Genomic DNA, 21,844 nt, shown 5'->3' on the forward strand with positions numbered 1-21,844 from the left:
CCCTCATAGAACGCTCAGAAGGCGTTCTGGGGCCTTTTTTTGATGTTTTTTTTCAACTTTTGCCTGAGCTGTGCTACTCCTCCATTGGCTTTCGAAAGCCAATAGGAATTGCTGCTGAGTGCGCCAAAACACCTGGGCGGCAAACTTTGCACGTGCAAATTGCAGGAACTGTGCACCCCTCACTGCTACCCAACTACACCATCTCCTACTTAGTTCTGCAGATAGCTGGAGGAGACTGGAGCGGTAAGTTTCTCTTGATCTTCCCTGTTCGGTTCTACACAGGGATGCACAGGGTAGGCGGTGGTGCTGGGGAGTGGCTGGGGGGTGGCTGCAGGGCCGGAGCCAGCACGGCTGGTGCTTTACGAGCTGTGGGGCTGGCTCTACGGGGATGCGCAGGGTGGGCAGTGGTACTGGGGGGCGGCTGGGGGGCAGCTGCAGGGCCGGAGCTGGGCAGCTGGTGCTTTGCCTTTGCGAGCCGTGGGGCCGGCTCTATGGGGATGTGCAGGGTGGGCGGTGGTGCTGGGGGAAAGCTGGGGTGGGCGGCTGCAGGGCCGGAGCCAACGTGGCTGGTGCTTTGCCTTTGCAAGCTGTGGGGCCGGCTCTACGGGGATGCGCAGGGTGGGCGGTGGTGCTGGGGGGGTGGCTGCAGGGCCGGAGCCGGTGCAGCTGGTGCTTTGCCTTTGCGAGCCGTGGGGCCGGCTCTACGGGGATGCGCAGGGTGGGCGGTGGTGCTGGGGGGGGGTGGCTCAGGGCCGGAGCTGGCTCTGCTAGTGCTTTGCGAGCCACGGGGCCGGCTCTCCATAGCAGGGCAGCGGTGCTGGCGGGGCGGCTATGGGCGGGGGCATGGCGGGCAGTTGACCTTCCATGGGCTGCGCCAGCTGATGGTCTACGCAGTGCTGACCTGCGCTGCCACCACCTCACCCTGCGCACCTACATGGCCATCCTGGAGCATCTGGCTCACAACCTGCCTCTGCCGCCCACGCCCGCGCAATCCAGCCCTGTAGATTTTTGGACAAGTGAGACATCGAGATTGAATGTTGATACTCTAGCTGCAGCACTTGCGATAAAATTCAATATGAAGGATATTTCTTGTTCAGATATTTCCAATATATTGTTAGAAGATGATACATTGACAAAAAATATTCATTCAGTGGAAAAGTACTCATTTAAATAATAATTAATAGGCATGTAAGCATAATTACAATATAAAATGTTATTGTTACAAATGTTTTTTATTATGCATTTATCATATTATAGTGTATTCTGTATTATTGTTGCAATAAATACGTTTCTTTTATTTACGATATTTTTTCTTCAATTTATTCGTGTCCTCCTTTTTGTTGCAAAAAAGTTGGTCACCTTAATAATGTTACAAAATTCTGATGATTTTTTTTCCCTACAAGAAATTGATGCTTCAGATTTAGAACAACCTTCGTCACGTCGGTATAAGTTTCTTCGCTAGGAATTCTGGGAGCTGTGGTCCAATGTAATTATATCTCTGTTTTTTTCGTTACTTGAAGACGAGTCAGCCACCTGCTGTAGAAACCGGAAGATGACGACTGCAGAGCAGGAAACGTCGCTACATTATACGTATTAAGCTGTCACGCGTGGTGAGCGGCTCAGCATGAACGGTGTGAAAGTGACGCCGCAGCGCGAGGGGTTTCCCCCTCCCCAAGATGCGCCCCTGCCGGCCCAGGACGTGGCGCAGGTCCGGCTTTTGATCTCGGTGGCGGTGGCCGTGTTCGTCGTCTTAGTTCTGGGTGAGTTTCAGCGCGCCCTGTGCAGCCCTCTGGCCCTGCTCGGCAGTTGCTTTCGAGCGGCGCAGAAAGCAAAATGAGCTGGAGCGTTTCATCGCTCTGTCCCTTTATAGCACAATTGCAAGACTGGCGTACACAGCATGATTATTTGAAGATAGGTGGCAGTGGGGCTTTTGTGAGGTTCATCAATAGGTCTTGCCGTAGAGATGAAGAGGAAAAACGGGGTATATTAAGAAACACCCTAGATTGTAGAGAAACATTTTGCCGTGTTTGGGGAATGTTTGGAAGGAGTAGTAGATTGCTTCCAAATGCATTAAATTTGAATTTCTGTATTTTCTTTTTTCTTTTAACTGAAGACTGCAATTAATGGTCTGATTTGGTTTTTTTTTTTTTTTGGTTTTTTTTTTTTTGCAAAAGCTGTATGCCTTGTCAATCTTATTTTTTCTGTTGTTTTTCTGTTCTGGCAATTGACTCCAAACAGTCTTCTGCTGTCAAGATAAAGTGGCTGGGAAAATAAGTATTGTGATACAACACATCTAGCAACAGGCTGGTGAAAATTACTTTGGACTTTGTTGTGAGGATTTTATAGTATTTAGTAATGAAAATGCAGGAGAAAGAGAGCTTTTAGGCAAATTTAGAAAGTGAGAAGTAGGCAAATTTAATAGAGAAAAAGCTTGTGATTTCTGACAAGATAATTGTAATTTGTAATTCTGGCAAAGTAGTATATTTATCATTGAGTTTAATATTTTAAATGAACTGCTATCCTACTACAGTGGTACTTAAAAGTTTGTAATCCTTTTGAATGTTCACTATTTCTACATAGGTATGATCTAAACTGTGATCTGTTCTCCACTAGAACTAGATAAAGAAAATCCTGTTAAATGAGTCAAAAACATATTTGTATATTTATTTATTGAGGAAAATGATCCAAAGCTACATATCTTTGTGTGGCAAAAGTATGCCATATCTCATATATGAACCGTAACACTCTTTTGGGTGTCAATAACTGCAATGAACTTTTGAGCAGTACTGCACACTGATTTGGAAGAATTTTAGCTCATTCCTTCTTAACAGAACAGCTTCAACACAGGGATGATGATGGGCCTTCTTGCATGAACTGCCCACTTCCACAATATTTCTATAGGATGAAGATCAGGACTTTGACTTGATCATTCCAGAATATTTAATTTTCTTTGCTTTAACCATTCTTTGGTAATTTGAGTTGTATTTTGGGATGGTGTCTTCCCGCATTCCTAATCTTAACCCTAACTCTGCAGGAGCATTTTTCTTCAACTTCAGTTCAAGAACAGATACCCTACATTTTGCTGTAGAATATGTTCATACTAGTCCAAACCATGATGCTGCCACCACCCTGTTCACAGAATAAGATTCTTATACAGGAATGCAGTATTTGCATTTTGTTGAACTAATGCTTTTCAGTCAAGCCAGAAAGTTTTATTTTGGACTCATCCATTCATAGAACATGCTTTCAATATCTTTCCAACTGACCTATCTGGTCTTTTGCAGATTGTGGATGGGCAGTAGTGTTCTTTTTTGAGAGTAGGTCTCCTTGCAGCCCTGTCATACATATCATTGCTGTTCAGTATTCTCATAAAAAGTGACATTCATCAATGCAAGAAAGGCTTTAGTTCTTTAGATGTTATCATGGAGTTCTTTAAGACCTCCCAGAGCGTTGCACATATTGCTTTTGATGTGATCCTGGTTGGTTGACCATTCTAGGGGAGGGCAATAATAGTGTTCAATTGCTTTCATTTGTATACTATCTGCCTGACAGTGAACTGGTGGGATCAAAATTCTTTGGTTATAGTTTTGTAATGTTTTGAAGACCAGTGAGCAGCAACAACTGTTTTTCAGAGGACCTTAGAAAAGTTCTTTATTCAAGCTACAACACACCTCCATGTACCTATGTTGAGAAGATCAGATATTGATAGTGAATACCCAGAATTCTGTTTTTTTAAATAAAGCAGGACATCCCATACTTGCACTTTACATTGATTGAAACACCTGGCTCTAATTTTCCCTTCAAATGAATTAATAATTCTAGAGGTTTACATATTTTACATTTTAGCTCTGGGTCATTTTCCTCAAATAAATGAATGAGTATAATGTTTTCTATTAATTTGGTTAATTGTGTTCACTTTATCTAGTTTTAGGATGTATGGAGAACACTAACATTTTAGATCACATTTATGCAGAAACTTTGAATATTCAAAAGAACTCACAAACTTTTAAGCATTACTGCATATCTGCAGTAATATATATTTTAAAATATTCTTATCTTTGTTTTGAATGAAATCATTGTTCAGTATAGACTTTTGTAAACCTCTTTGGGGCTTATATTTATAAAAGATAAATGACTAAGACTTGTTTCTAAATAAATATACTTGTTTGATGCGCATGTATTTCTGATTTGGTGTTCTTGTGTTTCTGATCTGGCTAGTATGAGAAAGTCATTGCTTATACAGAAAGTGGAAAAAAGTGAATTTTACAGGAAATAAATATTGTGAATTGCCTGGTTATTCTGTCAAATCAACTGTTTATAACACAGAAAAGTTATAGGTTTGGAAAAAAATCGCACATTACTTAAAAATGACAACTTATACTCCGTATGAAGTAGCTTTAGTTTTAGACGTTGCATGAATCAAAATATTTTCATGGATAGCAATATTTATTCATATAGCTTAGTTAATCAGTGGATTGTTTGTCTTTTTCAGTAATTTGGAAAATTTTCCAAGCGAGAAAGAGCAGTCGGACAGCAGTGCTTCTGGCTGGTCTGTGTGACTCAGGAAAAACTCTTCTATTTGTTAGGGTATGGAAGTTTCTTTCATAATTCTTTTAGACTATCTTTTAGACCAGTGGTTCTCAACCTGTGGGTCGGACCCTATTTGGCAACCATTTCACGGGGGTCGCCAAACAACGCAGTCCGCCATTTTTTCCCCCTTTTCCTTAGCTGTGCTACTCCCTTTTATTCTATTGGCTTTTGAAAGCCAATAGAATAGACTCTCTTGAATAGAGTCTAATTCTATTGGCTTTCAAAGCCAATAGGAATTGTCCAGGCTGTCTCTGCCCTGCTGAGCCCGCCAAAAGTCCCATTCTGCAAACGGTGCTGCAAGTTGTCTGCAGCGAAGGTGAGCTGTCTGGAAGTTTCCACCCCTCCCTGCTGAGCAACTACTAAAAATGTAAGTAAAAGAGGGCCAGAGGTGGGAGGTGGGAGGCCGGCGTGTGCAGGGAGGGTTGCTGGCGCGCGTGGGGCCTGGCGGGTGCCTTACCTCCCTTGGGCTGGGCCAGCTGGTGGCCCAGCCTGTGGTTGGCCTGTGCCATCTCTGCCTCTTGCCAGCTACGCCTCGGCCGGCGCAGGGGGCGGCACCTCGCATGCGCAGTGCTCCCGGGCAGGGAAAGTCCTCAACTTAACGACCGGTTGGGTAGTCCTCGACTTATGACCGGTTGGGTAGTCCTCAACTTACAACCGGTTGGGGTCGCGGCATTAAAAAGGTTGAGAACCACTGTTTTAGACTAATATTTTGCTGTGATTTTTTTCCATGTCATTGGAAGATTAAAGTTAAACACTTTTAACTTCTTCTTGCTTTTGAAGCTTTTGAAAGCATTAGATCGGTAATTTTACTGAGAATATTTAATTTTGTCTCCTTTCTTTTGATTTCCATAGCTCTTAACAGAAAATTTCCGAAATACTCAGACTTCCATAACTGATAGTTCTGCCTTGTACAGAGTAAAAAATGACAAGGTAAGGATGGAAATATTACATGTTGTGGTATATAGGTATACATGTATGAAAGGATCGTTATTCATTTGAAATAAACTCAAATAACAGTAGAAAGCAATAAAAATACATAAGCAAAATACTGCCTAAAATTGCTCCATGATAAATTATTTATTGCTTCTCCTGTAGAATAGGAATGTGACTTTAATTGACCTTCCTGGCCATGAGAGCTTGAGGCTTCAGTTCCTGGATAGGTTCAAGGCTGCAGCTAGGTAAGTTTCAAAAGAATGGCTCTATTAGTATTTTCAAGACATTACCAATGTATAGACTTATAGCAGTGTTTCTCAACCTTGACAATTTTAAGGCATGTGGACTTCAACTCCCAGAATTCCATAGCCAGCAATGCTGGCTGTGGAATTCTGGGAGTTGAAGTCCACATGCCTTAAAATTGTCAAGGTTGAGAAACACTGATTATAGGATTGCTGCAAATAAATAGAAGGATCTGATGAAATATGTGCATCTCATTTGTTGGATTTTGTTCATCTCTCTCTCTTTTCCTAAACTTTTTTGTCTTGCTAATTGGAGAAGAGGAGAATGTCAAAACAAAACAATTCACATTAAGGTACCAAATTTTGACAGTATCAAAACTTATTCTTAGAAGGAAAAAGTGCTGATTACAAGCAGTCTTGTATTGTTTGGGGGGGAGGGTTTGTTTTGCTGATATACCACTTGAAGGATAACGTAAGTTAATATCACGCACTGCATTTTTATTTTTTTTTGTATAGGGCAATTGTGTTTGTTGTGGATAGTGTAGCTTTCCAACGGGAGATGAAAGATGTGGCAGAATTTCTGTACCAACTCCTGATTGACAACACAGTTCTGAAAAATGCACCTCCCCTCTTAATAGCCTGCAACAAACAAGGTAATGCCTGTCATCTTTGAAATAAGCTGGCCTTCATTTTAGATATAATTTAAAATGTTTCTACTGATTAGTATTTTGCCATGCCTTTCATAAGGTATAGAATAAGTGCACATTTGGAAACTGGTTTCTGTCAATCCTGGTAAACTAATTTACAGCTATTGTCTATTTCTGAAATTTGGATTATGATGGGAAATCATGGTTTATTTTAATGGTGGTTTATGAACTCAGCCAATTGGCCAGATACAAATATAGCTATTATTTATACATCTGGATGGATATCAACAACCTGGTACTAAACCACTTGTTGCAGGGGTGAATTCAGGGTTTAGTAACTGCCCTTTTTAGGAACTGAGTGATGACTGTGTCCGGATGTAATTATTGTGTGACTTTCCCCATTTCATGCAATTAGGTTTGCCTTGGTGAGCTTGTCTGATGACAACTCAGATTAAGGCTTCTCTAAATACCTTCCAGTTTCTTTGGAATGCATCCCCTAGAGTTCAGAGGCCTAGCAGTGTCATTAACTTTTAGAAAGTTCCTTCAAATGTATCAAGCCATTGTTATCTATAGCACAGTATTAATATGTTTTTTTTTCCTTATTCCCTTCCATAGATGTTACAATGGCAAAATCTTCTAAGCTCATACAGCAGCAACTGGAAAGAGAGCTGTAAGTTCAAAGGATCAGCTTATCAGGGGTCACCTTCATGCATTTTTCTTTAGGTGCAAGGTTACTGCCCAGTAGTGATGAATTTTTAAAATTGTTTTCATGTTGTCGTGAAGGCACAGTGGAAAGTAACATTGAGCAATGAAAAATAAAACCAATTTTGCCTGTAGAATTTCCAAACTGTTCTGATGCATGAGATCAGCTAGAGTTTTAAATAGCAACATACATATTAATTTAATCAAGTCTATAGATGGAGCATATTTTTTAAACATTGCTTTCAAAAATTATTCAAATGATTCTTGATTTAGTATCTCAGTTGGTATCCTCCCTTCCTCCCTCCCTCCCTCACCACTGATTTTTTGTTGACTCCTGGAAACCTCCTGAATGAGTTCCCACAGTTTTCTTGACAAGATTTTGGAAGTGGTTTGCCATTGTCTCCTTCCTGAGAGGGTGTGACTGAGTTCCTACATTTAGTCCCTAAAATATCCAATTTTACAAAATTGTATTCCTTTTATAACCTGAATGGAAAATAGTTTTATTTATACTATATAGTTCACGTTGACAATAGCAATGGTTACTTTGTTTTCTCACACATATACCTGAGTCTCTTCCATCCATTAAAATAAGGAACACTTAAAGTATTGCCATAATTTGTTTTGTGTTTTCAAATTAAATTTCTGAGATGTAGCACAAAAAAAGTGTTTTCCTTTGTTGAACTTTAAGTTAACCATTACAGCTAACCCTTGAATCATTATAATCTTATTTGTGATAATCACCTGAACTGACAACATATTGCAAAGATGTTGCTGAGAGGAAAATATAATTTTATTCTCCTTTTCTCCACTTTTCCTTTCCTAATGTACAATTGAAGAATTAAAACTCTTGACCAATTATTGAAACTTACACTTAATTTAATTATGATTGGCTATTGCCAGATTTCTGTTTGTTTTGGCTACAAATATCTCTGATCTAATAATTAGGTCATTTTTCCAAACTTGGATCATTCATCTGTTTTATTTATTTCTGTGCCATGCTTTTTCTTGGGCAGGTCAGAATGACTTACAAGGAAGCAGTCTTAAAAACAGTATGGCCAACAAAACATGAAAATAATAAATACAAAAATTGAAGTAAAAGTTGTTTTAAAGGGAAAAAACAATAAAAGATAATAGTTTGGTCCTGGAGAAGTTGTTGTCTTACCCATATTAGCTAGTTTCATACATATTTCTCTCTAAAGATTGTGCAGCCTGTCCACAATGCCAATATTTTATTTTATACAGATCCATTCTCTTTGTCTAAACTTTTTCTCCTTTTTTTACAGCAATACCTTACGAGTGACTCTCTCTGCTGCCCCAAGTACCATGGATAGTTCAAGCTCGGGATCTGTCATTCAGCTTGGGAAGAAGGGAAAGGAGTTTGACTTCTCTCAGCTGCCCATGAAAGTCGAATTTATTGAGTGTAGTGCCAGAGGAAACAAGGGAGAGGAGGGTAGTCCTGACATTAATGACTTAGAAAAATGGCTAGCAAAAATTGCCTGAGCTTGAGTTTTTGAAAGGAGAGGTAGAGAGGAAGGTGGAAAAGAACATCCCCTGGAAAGAATAGGTATTGTAATGAGACATGCAATTTAACAGAGCAAGAATTTGAGTTTTAAATAGCAGTTTGACTAGGAAAAAGATGCACATTTGGAACTGTAGCAGTGGTGAGGACATTCAGTTTCTTGCTCAGGGAAGTTTTTGCTTTCTATTCATTGTTCACAGAAAGGCTCTGTTTGAAGTATCCTTGTTCTTTAAATATAGCCTAGCAAAGAGTAGCTCCTTTTTTGCTTCCCATTCTCATTGTTGCAAATAATTTTCCTACTCTATTTTAGGAAAAGACCCTTTAAAAAGGAGAATCCTTGTTACACAAAAGTCACAAGATGAAAAGGAGCATTTCTAGATATTCCTAGATTCAAATTCCTTTGCTTTTGCTTTTCTTCCAATACTCACCTCATCTGAAATGTTTGTGATCCGTATTATTTTATTCCTTCTTTTTCTAGAAAATTTTATAGGACTCTAGCATGAGTAGAATTTACTGTTGTAACTATAATAATGTGACATAAAAAGGAATAGGTGACTACTGTATTTTCCGGCGTATAAGATGACTCAGCGTATAAGATGACTCCCGACTTTGGAGAAGATTTGCATGATTTTGAAAGTCATCTTATACGCTGGAAAATACGGTACTTCCAATATTCTGTGCAATGCCTAGCAGTGTGGCCATCCTATCACTTGATATGTGTTGTTTTGCTTCTAAAAATTGACTGAATAATTGGTACATAAGATTAGAAAATCCTTCCTTCCTTCCTTCCTTCCTTCCTTCCTTCCTTCCTTCCTTCCTTCCTTCCTTCCGATGTGATGTTTTTATTACAGTATTTAAAGTGTGCTTCTGATAGACAGTCCCCTATTGTTTGTCTGATACACATTTGGTTGAATTACTAACTTCTTAGCAAATGTTAAATTATATAGCATCTTCATGGAAAGAGAGTGCCAAGATTGTAAATCTGCTAAAATGTAACATGCTCCCTTCTGAACATGTTATATTTTAGTAGATTAAAAACTTCCATTCATGCTTTAAGATGTGTCATTCCATTAGCTCTTGGAAGATGTTTCTCCTATAGAATGTTCAATGTTTAAGAGAAGGAGTAACCATTAGAACTGCATATCTGTGGTTCTCTATCAAACAAGATGTAGCTGTTCTCAGTGATATTCTTGTTTAATAGTGTATTTTATATGCCATATTTTTTACAGCAGTAAAAAAATAAGTAACTTAGAATTTTTTTAGTCTGCCACAAGCTGGACTTAATACTTTTTCTAGATTAGTTGCATTTCCCAAAAGTGTTGTCTTTTAAAAAAGTGATACATACACAGAAAACTCATTTAATTTTGTTTTGAATGTTTAGTATACCTCTCCTCTGACCTGTACCTGTTACTAAAGACCAAGTTCTATTAAAATAGTTTTCTTAAATTATATGAATTGGCCCCTAAGATTTATGTATATCCTACAAAAATCTGCTCAGTATTAATAGCGTCATGATTTGCTTCGAAGTATAGACTTAGAAATAGCTTTTTCTGCATTGAGTGGCTTGCAAGTAGAACATCAGGGTCATGCCTCTAAACTATGTTTGAGCATAAGAATGGATTTGTGTTCTCTTGCTTTGAACTTTACTTTTATTTCATAAGCTTTTTGCCAAATCCAAAATAAAAGTGGTAAAGAAATCATGAGTACTTTGCTTGCCATGAGACCTGTGTCACACATTGTCCTTGAACAAGCTGCAAAGTTGTAGAAACCCACAAGTTTTACATTATTATTTATGTCTATCAATAAAGATATTTGCCTAACATACTTCTGATTTTCCCAGGCACATTTTCTTTAATAGAATATGTGAATGTATTGTTTCAGAGTGCATTTTAAACATGGTTATTTTTGCTTGTGAAAACTTATGACTCTTGCTACAAAATTTTATATGGTTAAAAGATGTGTTATTTTAACAGGAGTTACTGTACATTCTTTTGTATTTCATTTCTAAATTGTAATTGGGAGGGAGGCTGTAAGGAAGCAACAGGATGTTGTAGAATTTAATTTGTTATAGGATTTAAACCTTAATTCCTGGAGCGGTGTCAAATAGTAGTACCATAAATGCCGGTGTATAAGGCAACTTCCGCGAGCGCTGAAATCGGTGCCAAAGATGGGGGTCGTCTTATACGCCGAGTCGTCTTATACGCCGGAAATACTGGTAGTTTCCGGCGTATAAGACGACGTTCTAGGAATGCAGCCCGGCTATAAAGACGGGGGTCGTCTTATACACCGGGTCGCCTTGTACGCTGGCATTTACGGTATGTAAATAATTATATCACAGTTACAACCAACATTAAAAATCTGTCTACTGCAGGATGTTTAATGAAAACCCTTCAGGCTAGAGAAATGCTGGATTATACGTGTGAATACAAATGCTTTATATGTAGCAATAAAAATACCTTATATATTTTTAATGGGAATTTACAAAGACAGAATTACAAGACACAGATATCTGGAAACAGCATCTTATGAAAGATATATATATTGTCGGCTTCTGTATTTAAATCATTGCTGGAATAAAAGTAAATAAAAATCTTTTCCTATTGGAGTAGGAAACTACTCCCATAGTTTTATTTGCCCAATATGCATCTGCAGCATTTTAATTCTTTTAAGGGTTTGTTAATGGTGAGAAGAACATTTGCATTTAAGGAAGGTCTGCTGCTTTTATTAAAAATAAGCTCTGATATGATATTTATGCATTTAAGAGAAATTACCTTTAATGTGATTTATAACCAAGAGCTTAAAGACTGCTCTGCTTCATGCTGGGGTGGTTGATAGATGAATATCAGATCCCATCTCCCCCCCCCACTCCCTCCCTCCCCATCTTTTAGCTAGCAAATTTTGTATTTTTATATTTTTGGAGTATTTTATTCATATAATTTTATATTTTTAGTATTGTAAGCTGCCCAGAGTTATCTTGTGCTAAAATGAGGAACCAGTACAATTAATTAATAAATAAAATTAAGTTCTATTATACTACCAATTCCAATGAAAGGTGGTGCCAATGAGACTGTTGCTTCTTTTTTGTCTTCCTTGTGTGATTTATGTAAATTGCTCTGGGGAATGCTATAGAAACTGTTCTTTGAAAGCTCTTCAGCTCAATTATGTCCATCTGGGAAATTTTACTGCTGTTTTCACGAAAAGGGTGTTAAGAGATGAAATAATGGTATAATTAGGCCTGTGATGGTGTCTGACAGTACTCTTTGATAAAAATTTTGAGTAAGCAAATATTCTGCTTGGTGAAAGAGTTTTCTCTTATTCTTTTTCCGCCTAATCTTTTGAGAATTTATTTACATGGATTTACTATGGCTAATCTTTGTGCATATTTATCAGAACCACATTTCTGCAACTTCTGCAGCCAAATGTGTTAGAATAACAGCTCCCAGAAATTTAGCTAGATGGCATAATATCATTGCTCATGTTTTCTGCTTTCTCTTCCACAGATAATCAAATAGTTGTGATATAGGAAGCTATAACTGGCAAAATAGTGGGCCATAATAGAGGGCCAACCAGCATGTTTATACCCCTATGAAGAAGGCTCCACTGAAGCATTCTGTTCCATTGTGGAGCAGCTGCTTAGGACATTCATCCTAAGGCCATTAAAATTTGCCTCTTCATAATTTAATTTTTTTTTAACCTGTCTTCTGGAAGAACTCTGAACCATTCAATTCGATCCTCTACATCAGGTGCGTCCAACTTGTGGCCCACAGGCACATGCGGCCCCAAACAGCTACCGTAGTAATATGCCCCCATAAGGTTGTAAACTTTTAACATTATGTGATTTACATAGATTAAGTATATTATATATTTTATATGCAGCTCAAGATGATTCTTGTTCACTCAGTGTGGCCCAGGCAAGCTACTTGGACACTTATGTTTTACATCATGGCCTTTTGGATATGATGTCTTACATCTTCAGGCTAAACACATCCATTGCTTCCATTTCTGTAAAAGTTTTGCCTTCCAGGCTCATCATTTGATAATAAAGGTTTGTCTATGAGCACTTTCATATGAGCAAATTGGCCTGTTGCTCACTAAATACATTATTAACTAGACTAGAGAATCAATACATCTGTCTTTTGTGGATCTATCTTAAGAAGCATGAGTAGACAGCTAAGTTTAGAGGAGCTTCATTAATAATGAAGTTTTAAAATAATGCACAATTTTGCCTTTGCAAAAATCTACTATTAAAAAAATTATACTAAAGTGTTCAAGGTAAGCCATTAGATTAACATGTTAGATTTTAAAAAAAGTTTCAAGAAGAGTTGGTATTTCACTGTATAATCTTTTACCAAACTAGGGATAAATTTAAGACTTACCCTGAGCATCTGCTCAAAGACAGAGGTGATTTATGATGAAGTACAAGGAAAAAAACATGGGATTCTCATGAATTAATACAATAATACATAATCATTGCCTCAGGAATGTTGTAGAGCAGAATTATCCCATATTAGTGTCCTCCAAAGATGTTGACTTAACTCCTTACATCTTGCTAGTATGGACAATGCCAGGGATTATGAAAGTGGCAATCTTGGCTATCTGGAAGAGATTTGCGTGGTGAACACTTTTTAAAACTTGAGCAAAAGTCTCATGAACAAGGCCAAATGGTTGATATGCTGGTATGTGGAGAATTTTTCTTCTGAGAATAGAGTCTTGCATCAAGCTAAAACAAAATCTGAAGCCTATTTCTTTAACAGGCACTGTCAGTAGTATGTTTAAAGATGCACATAGCAAACATCCCATGTTCGGTCCTGTGATGAATGGTCTGGGAGAAAAAAAAAATCTTTTCATGCAGAAAAAAGATGAAGGATATATATACAGCATGAATTTGTTTTTTTTTTATCCAATACATTCAAAATGATAATGTTCAAAACTTTTTTCAGACATTCCTCTGTTATGACTAATGAAATACTGCATTGCAAATTGACTTTTCCTAAGGCAATCTTCTTTGGGGGAAGCTTCTAAATGTATAAACATATTTCTCTATGCTTTTCTATGAAAATAAATAATTATTGCCAGCCCCTTTCTTGTCCTCTTAAAGTTATATGGCATGGTGAAAATTAGTGCTAATTCTCTGTGCTTCATGAATCATTGTGTGAAACCAGAACTAGTGGGGAACGCCTCACATTGAAACAAAACTAACAGACAATTGAAGTATTGCTTTGAGGATGAACCAATACAATTGCGCTTGAGTTTGTCTGCAATAATTGTTTTAAGTATTAAGTGTATAGTTGAGAGATAAACTTTTAAGACATGTTTGCCTTCAAACTATAAGGAAGTAGTCTGGAATTTCTCCTCTATAGTAAATTATAAATAGATTTAGATACATCTGAAATTTCAGCAAGATGCACTATTCTTTATATTTATTGGAGGCCCCTCTATACCCCAAACCCTGCATTTTATAAATAATTGCAGTAGAATAAAATCCAGACCAAGTCTCCTCATCTCTTCTAAACAAAACAATCCCTCCCTTATATCAACATTATCCATTAATCCATTTTTTATATTTTTCTTGTTTTTTATGTATCTCTAAACTTCTGGAGAAGGAAAAGAAACATTTCTACTTCAAAGATGGAAGTGTATACTTATGTATAATTGTTGCTAGAGATTATAGTTGAAGCAGATGAACTATAAGGGACTGTGGTTTCTGATGAGTTTGTATCCTTGTCTTGCAGACTCCAACTTTTTTTAAAAATTGTCAGTTCATGTACTTCAGACATACATTGTTATGTTTGGGAGGCCAAGGTGTCTTCAAAATACCTTATGCCGTGGTGTCAAAATTGTCATATATGCTCATCTCTTATTTTGTTCAGCTGAATTTTCAGAAGAAAAATAAATTACACCATGGCTGTATAATTTGTCACTTAACAAAAAAAACTTGGGATTTTTCCAATTGTTCCTTAAAGATGTGTAATACTGATACATTCTACACTGGTTCTTTCACATCTTTGTATGGCAAAGGTTTAATAGATATTAAAAGGAAATACTGTAGCTGGACTTTCTTCATAATTTAAAATATGTTCAGTTTCTTTTGATACGATATTAAATTGTATCACCTCCAATTTTTGCTATGGATTAATTATGTTTGTGCTTCTGGTAAGGTATTTAAAAACAAAATTTATTTGCTTACTTTTGGGAGATGCTTTTCAATGTCTTAGTGAGATTTATTTAATATGAATGAGACTTTCATGCTTTACAGAGATACTTTTGCCAAGGCATCAAAATCTCAGATCTTTAGAAAATATCCAATTCATCTCAGCTATGCCAATTTTTATTTACATGCGTGTCAATTCATGTTTACAATTTGGATTTAGTCTAGCATGCCTACAGTTAACAATGACTGCCAGGTTTTACATGACCTTAACTCCAGCGCCTACCCGAGGAAGGGCTTTCTCTTTTTTTAAAAGGAAATCTCCTATGAAAGGGAATAACATAATGTAGCATTTACATTTCTCTGCTCTGACAGTGCAAAGGGAGGTACCATTCCAATAAATCCTTGCATTTACCTATTTCGTTGAAATAGATGATAAGAGACTGATTATGTAAATATCCTCTGATGCTATTGTTTCTTAGATTACAGGGTCTTTTGAAAGTTAAAATTAAATATACTTTGAAGGCTCTATTTTGGTTAAAAGTGCCTTTCTTAATAGTTCATTGCTGGGGGGAAAGTGCTACCTTTAATTTATTCATTAAATAAATGGTCTATATGCTTGCCCCAATTATCTCTTCTCATTGCTTTTGGCGTAGATGCTTATCTCCATGTAGAAAGCCCATCTAAGTTGTTTTCCTTTGTTAACAGTAATAAGCTATATTTTATTTAATTCTCTCCAGAATCGTAATAATTGGGAATTAAATATCTGACTATGGGCCTCTGTAACATTCAGTTCACTGTAAATTGTGTTATCTTTTTCTTTTACCAAATTCGTGTATTATCAATTTACCACCCTGCCTTGCTTTAATTTTTTAATCACTTTTTGCAATGGTATGAGGCAATGGTAGGGGGAAGAGTTGTAGCCAGGGAAACGTTGAGCTAAGCTGCCCACAGCAGGAATATGGGCATGGCAAACACTCAGAAGGAACCTGCCCTAATTTTTTGGGCTGTAAAGGCAACAGTGAAGAAATGTATTTTCAGACTTACAAGAATCTGATAATGTAACCTTACAATAATTTGTTCATCTAGGTGTGCTTCTAGGTTTGCAGGTTTTCGGTAATTTGGCTTATCTTTAAAAATGTTCTCTTTTCATGAAATACCTTGAAGAAAGAAAATGGGATGGTATAATCTGCTTCTGGGTTTACATGTGTGTAATTAGGACCACTTCAAATAGTCTGTTTACTTTAAAACAGCGGTTCTCAACCTATGGGTCGCGACCCCATTTGGGGTCGATCGACCATTTTTCGGGGGTCGCCAAAGGTGGCGATCCGCCATTTTCCACGGTGCCATGCACACGCACCGCGCATAAGGGTGGCGCCGTGCATGCGCGCCGCATATGCGTGCCGCGCATGGGGCGGCGCCGTGCGTGCTGCGCGTGGGGGGCCGTCGCGCATGCGCACCGCGCATGCGCAGAACGTTTGTGTGACGGGGGTCGCTGTCACACAAACGTTGAGAAGCACTGCTTTAAAACATTTTATGTTTTCAATGGTGAAATGCAAAAAGAACATTGTTGGATCCAGTACATCCACAGCAAAAATGCACCTCAAAACAATTAGGCAATACCACTTAATCCTGTCTTGCCATTACTGTCTCCCCCCTTTTTTTTTCAATGGTGAGCACTGCAGAAACAGCTGTTTCATTCTGGTAGTTTGCATAAGGGGTGCCTACATGGTTATTGGATGGGAAACCTGATTGATTTTGCTTCTCAGCATCTGGTCACTCAGAATAATCAAAAAGCAGTAGGGTAAAGTGGGTAAAACTTAGTATAATTATGCCAGGAGAAGGAAATCATGTCTCTTTTACTGGAAAGGAATGCATTTTTCACCACAAATGGAGTGCGGTGATATGTTTGATTGCTTACTTGTTAGTAAAAGTGTGATCTGATTGGTTGCCCTTTTTCGGCATGTACTGCAGACTTGTAGTGTAGAAGTCACTGTTACGTCCACTCACTAAAATAGTTAAGTGACCATTCACACCTTTCATCTCATAAAAATGGAACCTGGAATGGCTGATCAAATATGGTAGCTCTCAAAAGTTCTTGTCAAAAACCTGAATGTTATTTTTATAACTAATTCTGGAGACAAAGTAGAAAACAAGTGTGACAACCATAAAGTGAAAATAGCAATGGAGATAAATAAGCTGCTTCTCTGCTAATGGTAAATGAATGAAGCAATATATGAGGTAGGGAAGTCACAGAGGTGTTTGCAAAAATGACAATATCCAGGACAAATCAGCAAGGAAATTAATAGGTCAACAGATTTCAGAAGGGAAGAAAACTCCAGACAGATGATCAATAGATTTCGCTACAATTAGACAAACTACATTGTGCATGGATAAATGCTTATGCAGGATTACAAGTAAGCAGAAGTAATTTCCAAAGCATATAACTGAAATGTTTTGGCTGTACAGAACTGAGATAGAAAAATACTATTTCATAATGAAAAAACCCACATTAGTTATAACATTGTAGTTAATCTCTGTGACACTTTCTGTAATTTTAACTGAAGTGACAGCTAAAATGAGATCTCAGAAACTCACTTTCTCTGTACTGTATCCAGAATGTGACTACATGGACTATCACACATTGATTGACAACATCTGGAGATATGTCTTTGTGTAGTTTTTTTTCTACTTTCACATGAATCTGAGTTTCGTTTATTGAAGACATTGACAAATCACACTTTTCCCCAACAATTAACAAAGACTTTCTAGACCCACACACTGCAGCAACTATAATTTTTTACAATGATTGTTGGCTGCATTCTCAACCGTAATAGTGGGTGAAACCAAGCATCTATATTGTGCCTGGGTGTGTATACATACACCTCTACACAGCTCTGTGTGTTAATGTATGTTTTATGTCACTATGAGACGTGCATACACATGTATACAAAATTACATACATTATCGCTTCGTCATTGCCAAGGTAAATTTATGGAGACAGACCATTTATTCTCTCTCAACCTTTGTTCGTTCATGCAGAAATTACTATCACTCATAATAATAAACCACCTTGAATAGTCCCGTTGGTTAAAAATCAGGTGATCTTATAGGGTAATTTTTTTGAAGTTATAGTAATTAACAATCCTGTTTGAAATTTGGCAACTGGTTTGAATGTTTTCATTACAAGAATCCACTTTAACAATTGAAAGCATTGCATAAAGATGTTTAGGGAGTGGGAAGGAGAAATATATGTTTTTCAAACTAAATTTAATGGCGCTCTTACTGATTAAAGTGATTTATGCAGGGAATAAAGACCAACCCAAAGTTCCCTGATACAAATCATGCTTGTAAGTAGACAGCGGTGTCCCTGGTTTCCCATATTCACTCAATTATACATTTGTTCTAGGGCTTCCATTAAAGTTTTAAAAAGTCACACACCTGGACTATGTGACATAAATGAAGACTTTAAACCATTTCTGATATTAAAATGTGATGCAGGAAGCTGTACATGCACCACAGTGTGCCAAGATGTTCTCTTTGAAAATGGGGTATACTATGCAGAAAGACTGCCACTGTCATGAATTAGAATTCACTTATAGCTTGCTCTTCCTCCTCTTTATAGTTATAGAATCAGAGACCTGTATTATGTTATAACAGTTGCAACGGGATTGACTATGCTGTCTCTGGTGTATAAATGGTAATGCTCAGTGAACTGATCAGTATTAGGTTACTACAAGATGCAGCTACAGCTAATATGTTAAACTTTGAAATTAGGCAGCCTGTATAATCTTGGGGTTTTCTTTGTAAATTTTAGCTCAAGTTGATGGAGACTTGATTTTTATTTTTTACAAATATACAATTTAAAAAAAAAGTACCCCAAAAAGGATAAATGTCCCCATGGCTGAAAGTTGTACACACACGATTAAAGTGTCTTGTGGAAAATTCTGAATTGTTTTGGCATTTTTAATAAAGTACATTATATTACAACTAAATAAAACAAAAAAGAAAAGGCTAGAGCCAGCTGTTGATTTGTGTTGAGCCTCCCCACCCTAGAGAGGTATTGAGAGAAAAGAAATCCTCCCCAACCAATAACTCAATTTGTATTTTGAGGAAGCTAACCAATAGGAAGCAACACAACAAGCATGGTGTCAAATGAAGCTGACAAATCCTGCATTTTGCATTAACAAGAACATCCTCCTTCACTCGCTGGTGGTTCCTGTGGTTTGTCCAATTTAATGTCTATCACTGAAAAAAAAAGGGTTAAGGGAGATAAGCAAAAAAAAAGGCATTCTTTTGGTCATTATGAAATAAGACGTGTACTCTTTGAGACAACAAAATTTTGTTACATATTTCAATAAGTGAATGCAGATAGTCCTTGACTTACGACCACAATTGAGCCCAACATTTATGTTGCTAAGCAAGAAATTTGCTAAGTGAGTTTTGCCCCATTTTACAACTTTTCTTGCCACATTTGTTAAGTAAATCACTGCAGTTGTTAAGTTTAGTAACACGGTTGTTAAGTGAATCTGGTTTCTCCATTAACTTTGCTAGTCAGAAGGTCGCAAAAGGGATTACATGATCCCGGGATCCTGCAACTGTCATAAAAGTGAGACACTTGTCAAGCATCTGAATATAAATCACGTTACCATGGACATGCTGCAACGGTCTTAAGTGTGAATAATGGTCATAAGTCACTTTTTTCAGTGCCATTTTAACTTCGAACAGTCACTAAGTAAACTGTTGTAAGTCAAGGGCTGTACTTGTACTGTATTAACCAGCGGCATCAATTCTGAACAGGAAGAATAAGCATTGTCTGGCCTTAAAATCTGCTTAAGTACACTATAGAAATAATTCTGATTAACAAACACAAATATGTACACTGCTAAGAATGCTTATAGCAATGTTCAGATGGACTAATCAGTTATCTTCTTTATCCTGAAAATGTTAAGAGTTCCATTTCCATTTATCCTATTCCCTCTTTAGAATCTGTCCATCACTAATCATTTGGCAATCTATGATAGATTTAGGAAATAGATTATATAACCAACTATTACATCTGATACTCAGTTAACCAGTGATAGTAGTGTAAATGCAGAACCAGGATATAAAACGAGATCTAAATCGTGCCACTATCCCTCCAAGGAATACATCACTGGAACTCAAAGTGAATATACTGTATACTCAGTGTACCTCCTCTAAATGTAAATAGTCCCATAAAAAAACGGGTGGAATTTCTCCCTGAACCACCCTGGAGGACAGATACTCATTTTAAAAAGCAATGCAAGCAAGGTATTTTGTTAGCAGTTTCCAGTTAGCATGCTTTCTGTATGTGCTGCTAAGATAACTAACATATACGCCACCTAAATGAGCTGCCTTTCCCCAAAATAAAAAGGTAGGGATTAGACTAGAAGGCAGACATCTCTTTCTTTTGCTACAGAAACTTAAAGCATGTCTCTTTTTTTCTGTCCAAAGAAATATTTGCTTGTCTGGGTTGTTTTTAGGCCTTTTGGATAAATGAAAATTAGGCCCAGTGTATCTCCTTCTCTTCTGTGACTACAAAGTACCATAGATTGTATTGAAACTGCAACTTTCAAAAACTTGACTGTGGCCTCTGTTGTTACTGAAAACCACAAAGGTAAGTGGAGCAATTTATGTGTGCGGCAGAAACTGTAACAAACCAAGGTCTTCCAGGTATGATGCAGTGGGGAGCTGGCTTGGGTCTCCAGGATCACAGCAGCTTTGAGCATGCTGTTGGGCCAATTAAGATGGAGGGAGATATAGGCAGGTGAAGGCAGATGCAGCGTCCCTGCAGTCGATCATAAGACTGGGCAGACAGCCAAACATTTGAATTTTCATTATATGACCACAGGGGCGCTATGGTGGCTGTAACTGGGTATAGGTTGTAAGTCCTTTTGTTTGGCACTGTTATAATTTAAAAGGTTGCTGAATGATGTGCTTGTTAAGGGAGGACTACCTTATTAAGCAAGACTGGATGGCAAGACATGTTTCATCTGAGTATTGGCATGCAAAGCCCAGGTAGAAAAAAGAATAAGCCAAGCACATCATTCACATTGGTAAAAGGCACTTGAATGAGCTGACACTTGATCAGAAAACTTCCAATTTTTGATATCTCATTTGCACAAGATTTAGATTTTCAATAACTAAAAGATCTTGAAGTATGCATTAATGCCTCAGGAAAATAACTGAGCAGTAGATGATGTGGAAAGTTCAAATTATATGTGTGATTGCTGTGCAAGCAAATAAAATGGAAATGGAAAAAAAGGAAAGGAATTCCTAAATTGAACACTGAAATTTAACAAAGACACATGCTGGTTTGGAAGCCATTTGAAGTGACTAACTACAGTACTTTTACAAAGTGAAAGCATACATAAGGCTAACGAAGGAAATATAATTCGCATTTGTTATCACTAAATAAACTTAAATTCAGATGGGAATGCTGAAATAAGATATTTTTAAAGCTCTTTTAAAGTAGTGTTCACATAGTCTCCCAGCATGTTAGAGTCTGCTTGAGTTAATTTCTAAATCACACTTATTTGTTAAGATCAGCAATTTAGGGAGAAGGAGGACTTACACAATCCTCTTGCATAACTTACACAAAGAATGTTAACATGGTATAAATTGCCATTAGTTGGCAACTATCCATGTATATTCTCTATTTCCTGCCAGCCTCAGGGACAGAAGGAAGTCATTATTGCTGGGTTTCATTTATTTCAAATAAATAACAGTTAATTGAACAATATTCATTAGTACTGCTCTGTGCTAATGCTTTCATTTGGTGTATTCATCCTATAATGGGAGAAATGAGATTCTGAGTTCAATTTAACAAGGTCATTTTGTGTGTCTGGGGAATTCACAATAGGAAGGAAGTGATTAGCTGATTCCTCATCAGCCTTCTGATACCTTACAGTACAAAGCTGAATGTTACCAAGACACAAAGTTGTTGGCTTGTACATTCAGTCTTTCCCAGTGGGAAAATACAACCAAAACAATATGAAACATTTTTTACCCATCTGTAATTTAAAATTCTAGAGATATACAA

The 21,844-nt window shown here is 37.5% G+C and overlaps 2 protein-coding genes across 2 annotated transcripts in view; one reads left to right on the forward strand and one right to left on the reverse strand.

Moving 5' to 3' along the window:
- The first annotated feature begins 1,564 nt into the window (after positions 1–1,564).
- On the forward strand, positions 1,565–11,272 carry SRPRB (SRP receptor subunit beta). The gene is made up of 7 exons (XM_039360133.1): positions 1,565–1,760; positions 4,493–4,587; positions 5,443–5,520; positions 5,686–5,768; positions 6,282–6,418; positions 7,028–7,082; positions 8,398–11,272. The coding sequence occupies exons 1-7, from the start codon at positions 1,625–1,627 to the stop codon at positions 8,612–8,614; spliced, it is 801 nt and encodes a 266-aa protein (XP_039216067.1). The 5' UTR covers positions 1,565–1,624; the 3' UTR covers positions 8,615–11,272.
- A 5,854-nt stretch (positions 11,273–17,126) lies between these two features.
- RAB6B (RAB6B, member RAS oncogene family) overlaps positions 17,127–21,844 on the reverse strand; it is a 46,074-nt gene continuing 41,356 nt past the window's right edge. The window contains exon 8 of the mRNA XM_039360134.1: positions 17,127–19,029. Coding sequence (XP_039216068.1) covers positions 18,965–19,029 — 65 coding nt within the window. The 3' untranslated portion in view covers positions 17,127–18,964. The remainder of the gene's footprint in view (positions 19,030–21,844) is intronic.

Source organism: Crotalus tigris, unplaced genomic scaffold, assembly GCF_016545835.1.
Source record: "Crotalus tigris isolate CLP2741 ecotype Arizona unplaced genomic scaffold, ASM1654583v1 scf7180000019154.1569036, whole genome shotgun sequence".
NCBI lineage: Eukaryota > Metazoa > Chordata > Lepidosauria > Squamata > Viperidae > Crotalus > Crotalus tigris.

What these genes read in the sequence shown, in the direction of transcription:
- SRPRB (XM_039360133.1), top strand. Translation starts at nt 1,625, where the DNA reads ATGAACGGTGTGAAAGTGACGCCGCAGCGCGAGGGGTTTCCCCCTCCC. An exon ending in GTTCGTCGTCTTAGTTCTGG is followed by an intron (nt 1,761 to 4,492) that starts GTGAGTTTCAGC and finishes TGTCTTTTTCAG; the next exon opens with TAATTTGGAAAATTTTCCAA. An exon ending in AGGTTCAAGGCTGCAGCTAG is followed by an intron (nt 5,769 to 6,281) that starts GTAAGTTTCAAA and finishes TTTTTTGTATAG; the next exon opens with GGCAATTGTGTTTGTTGTGG.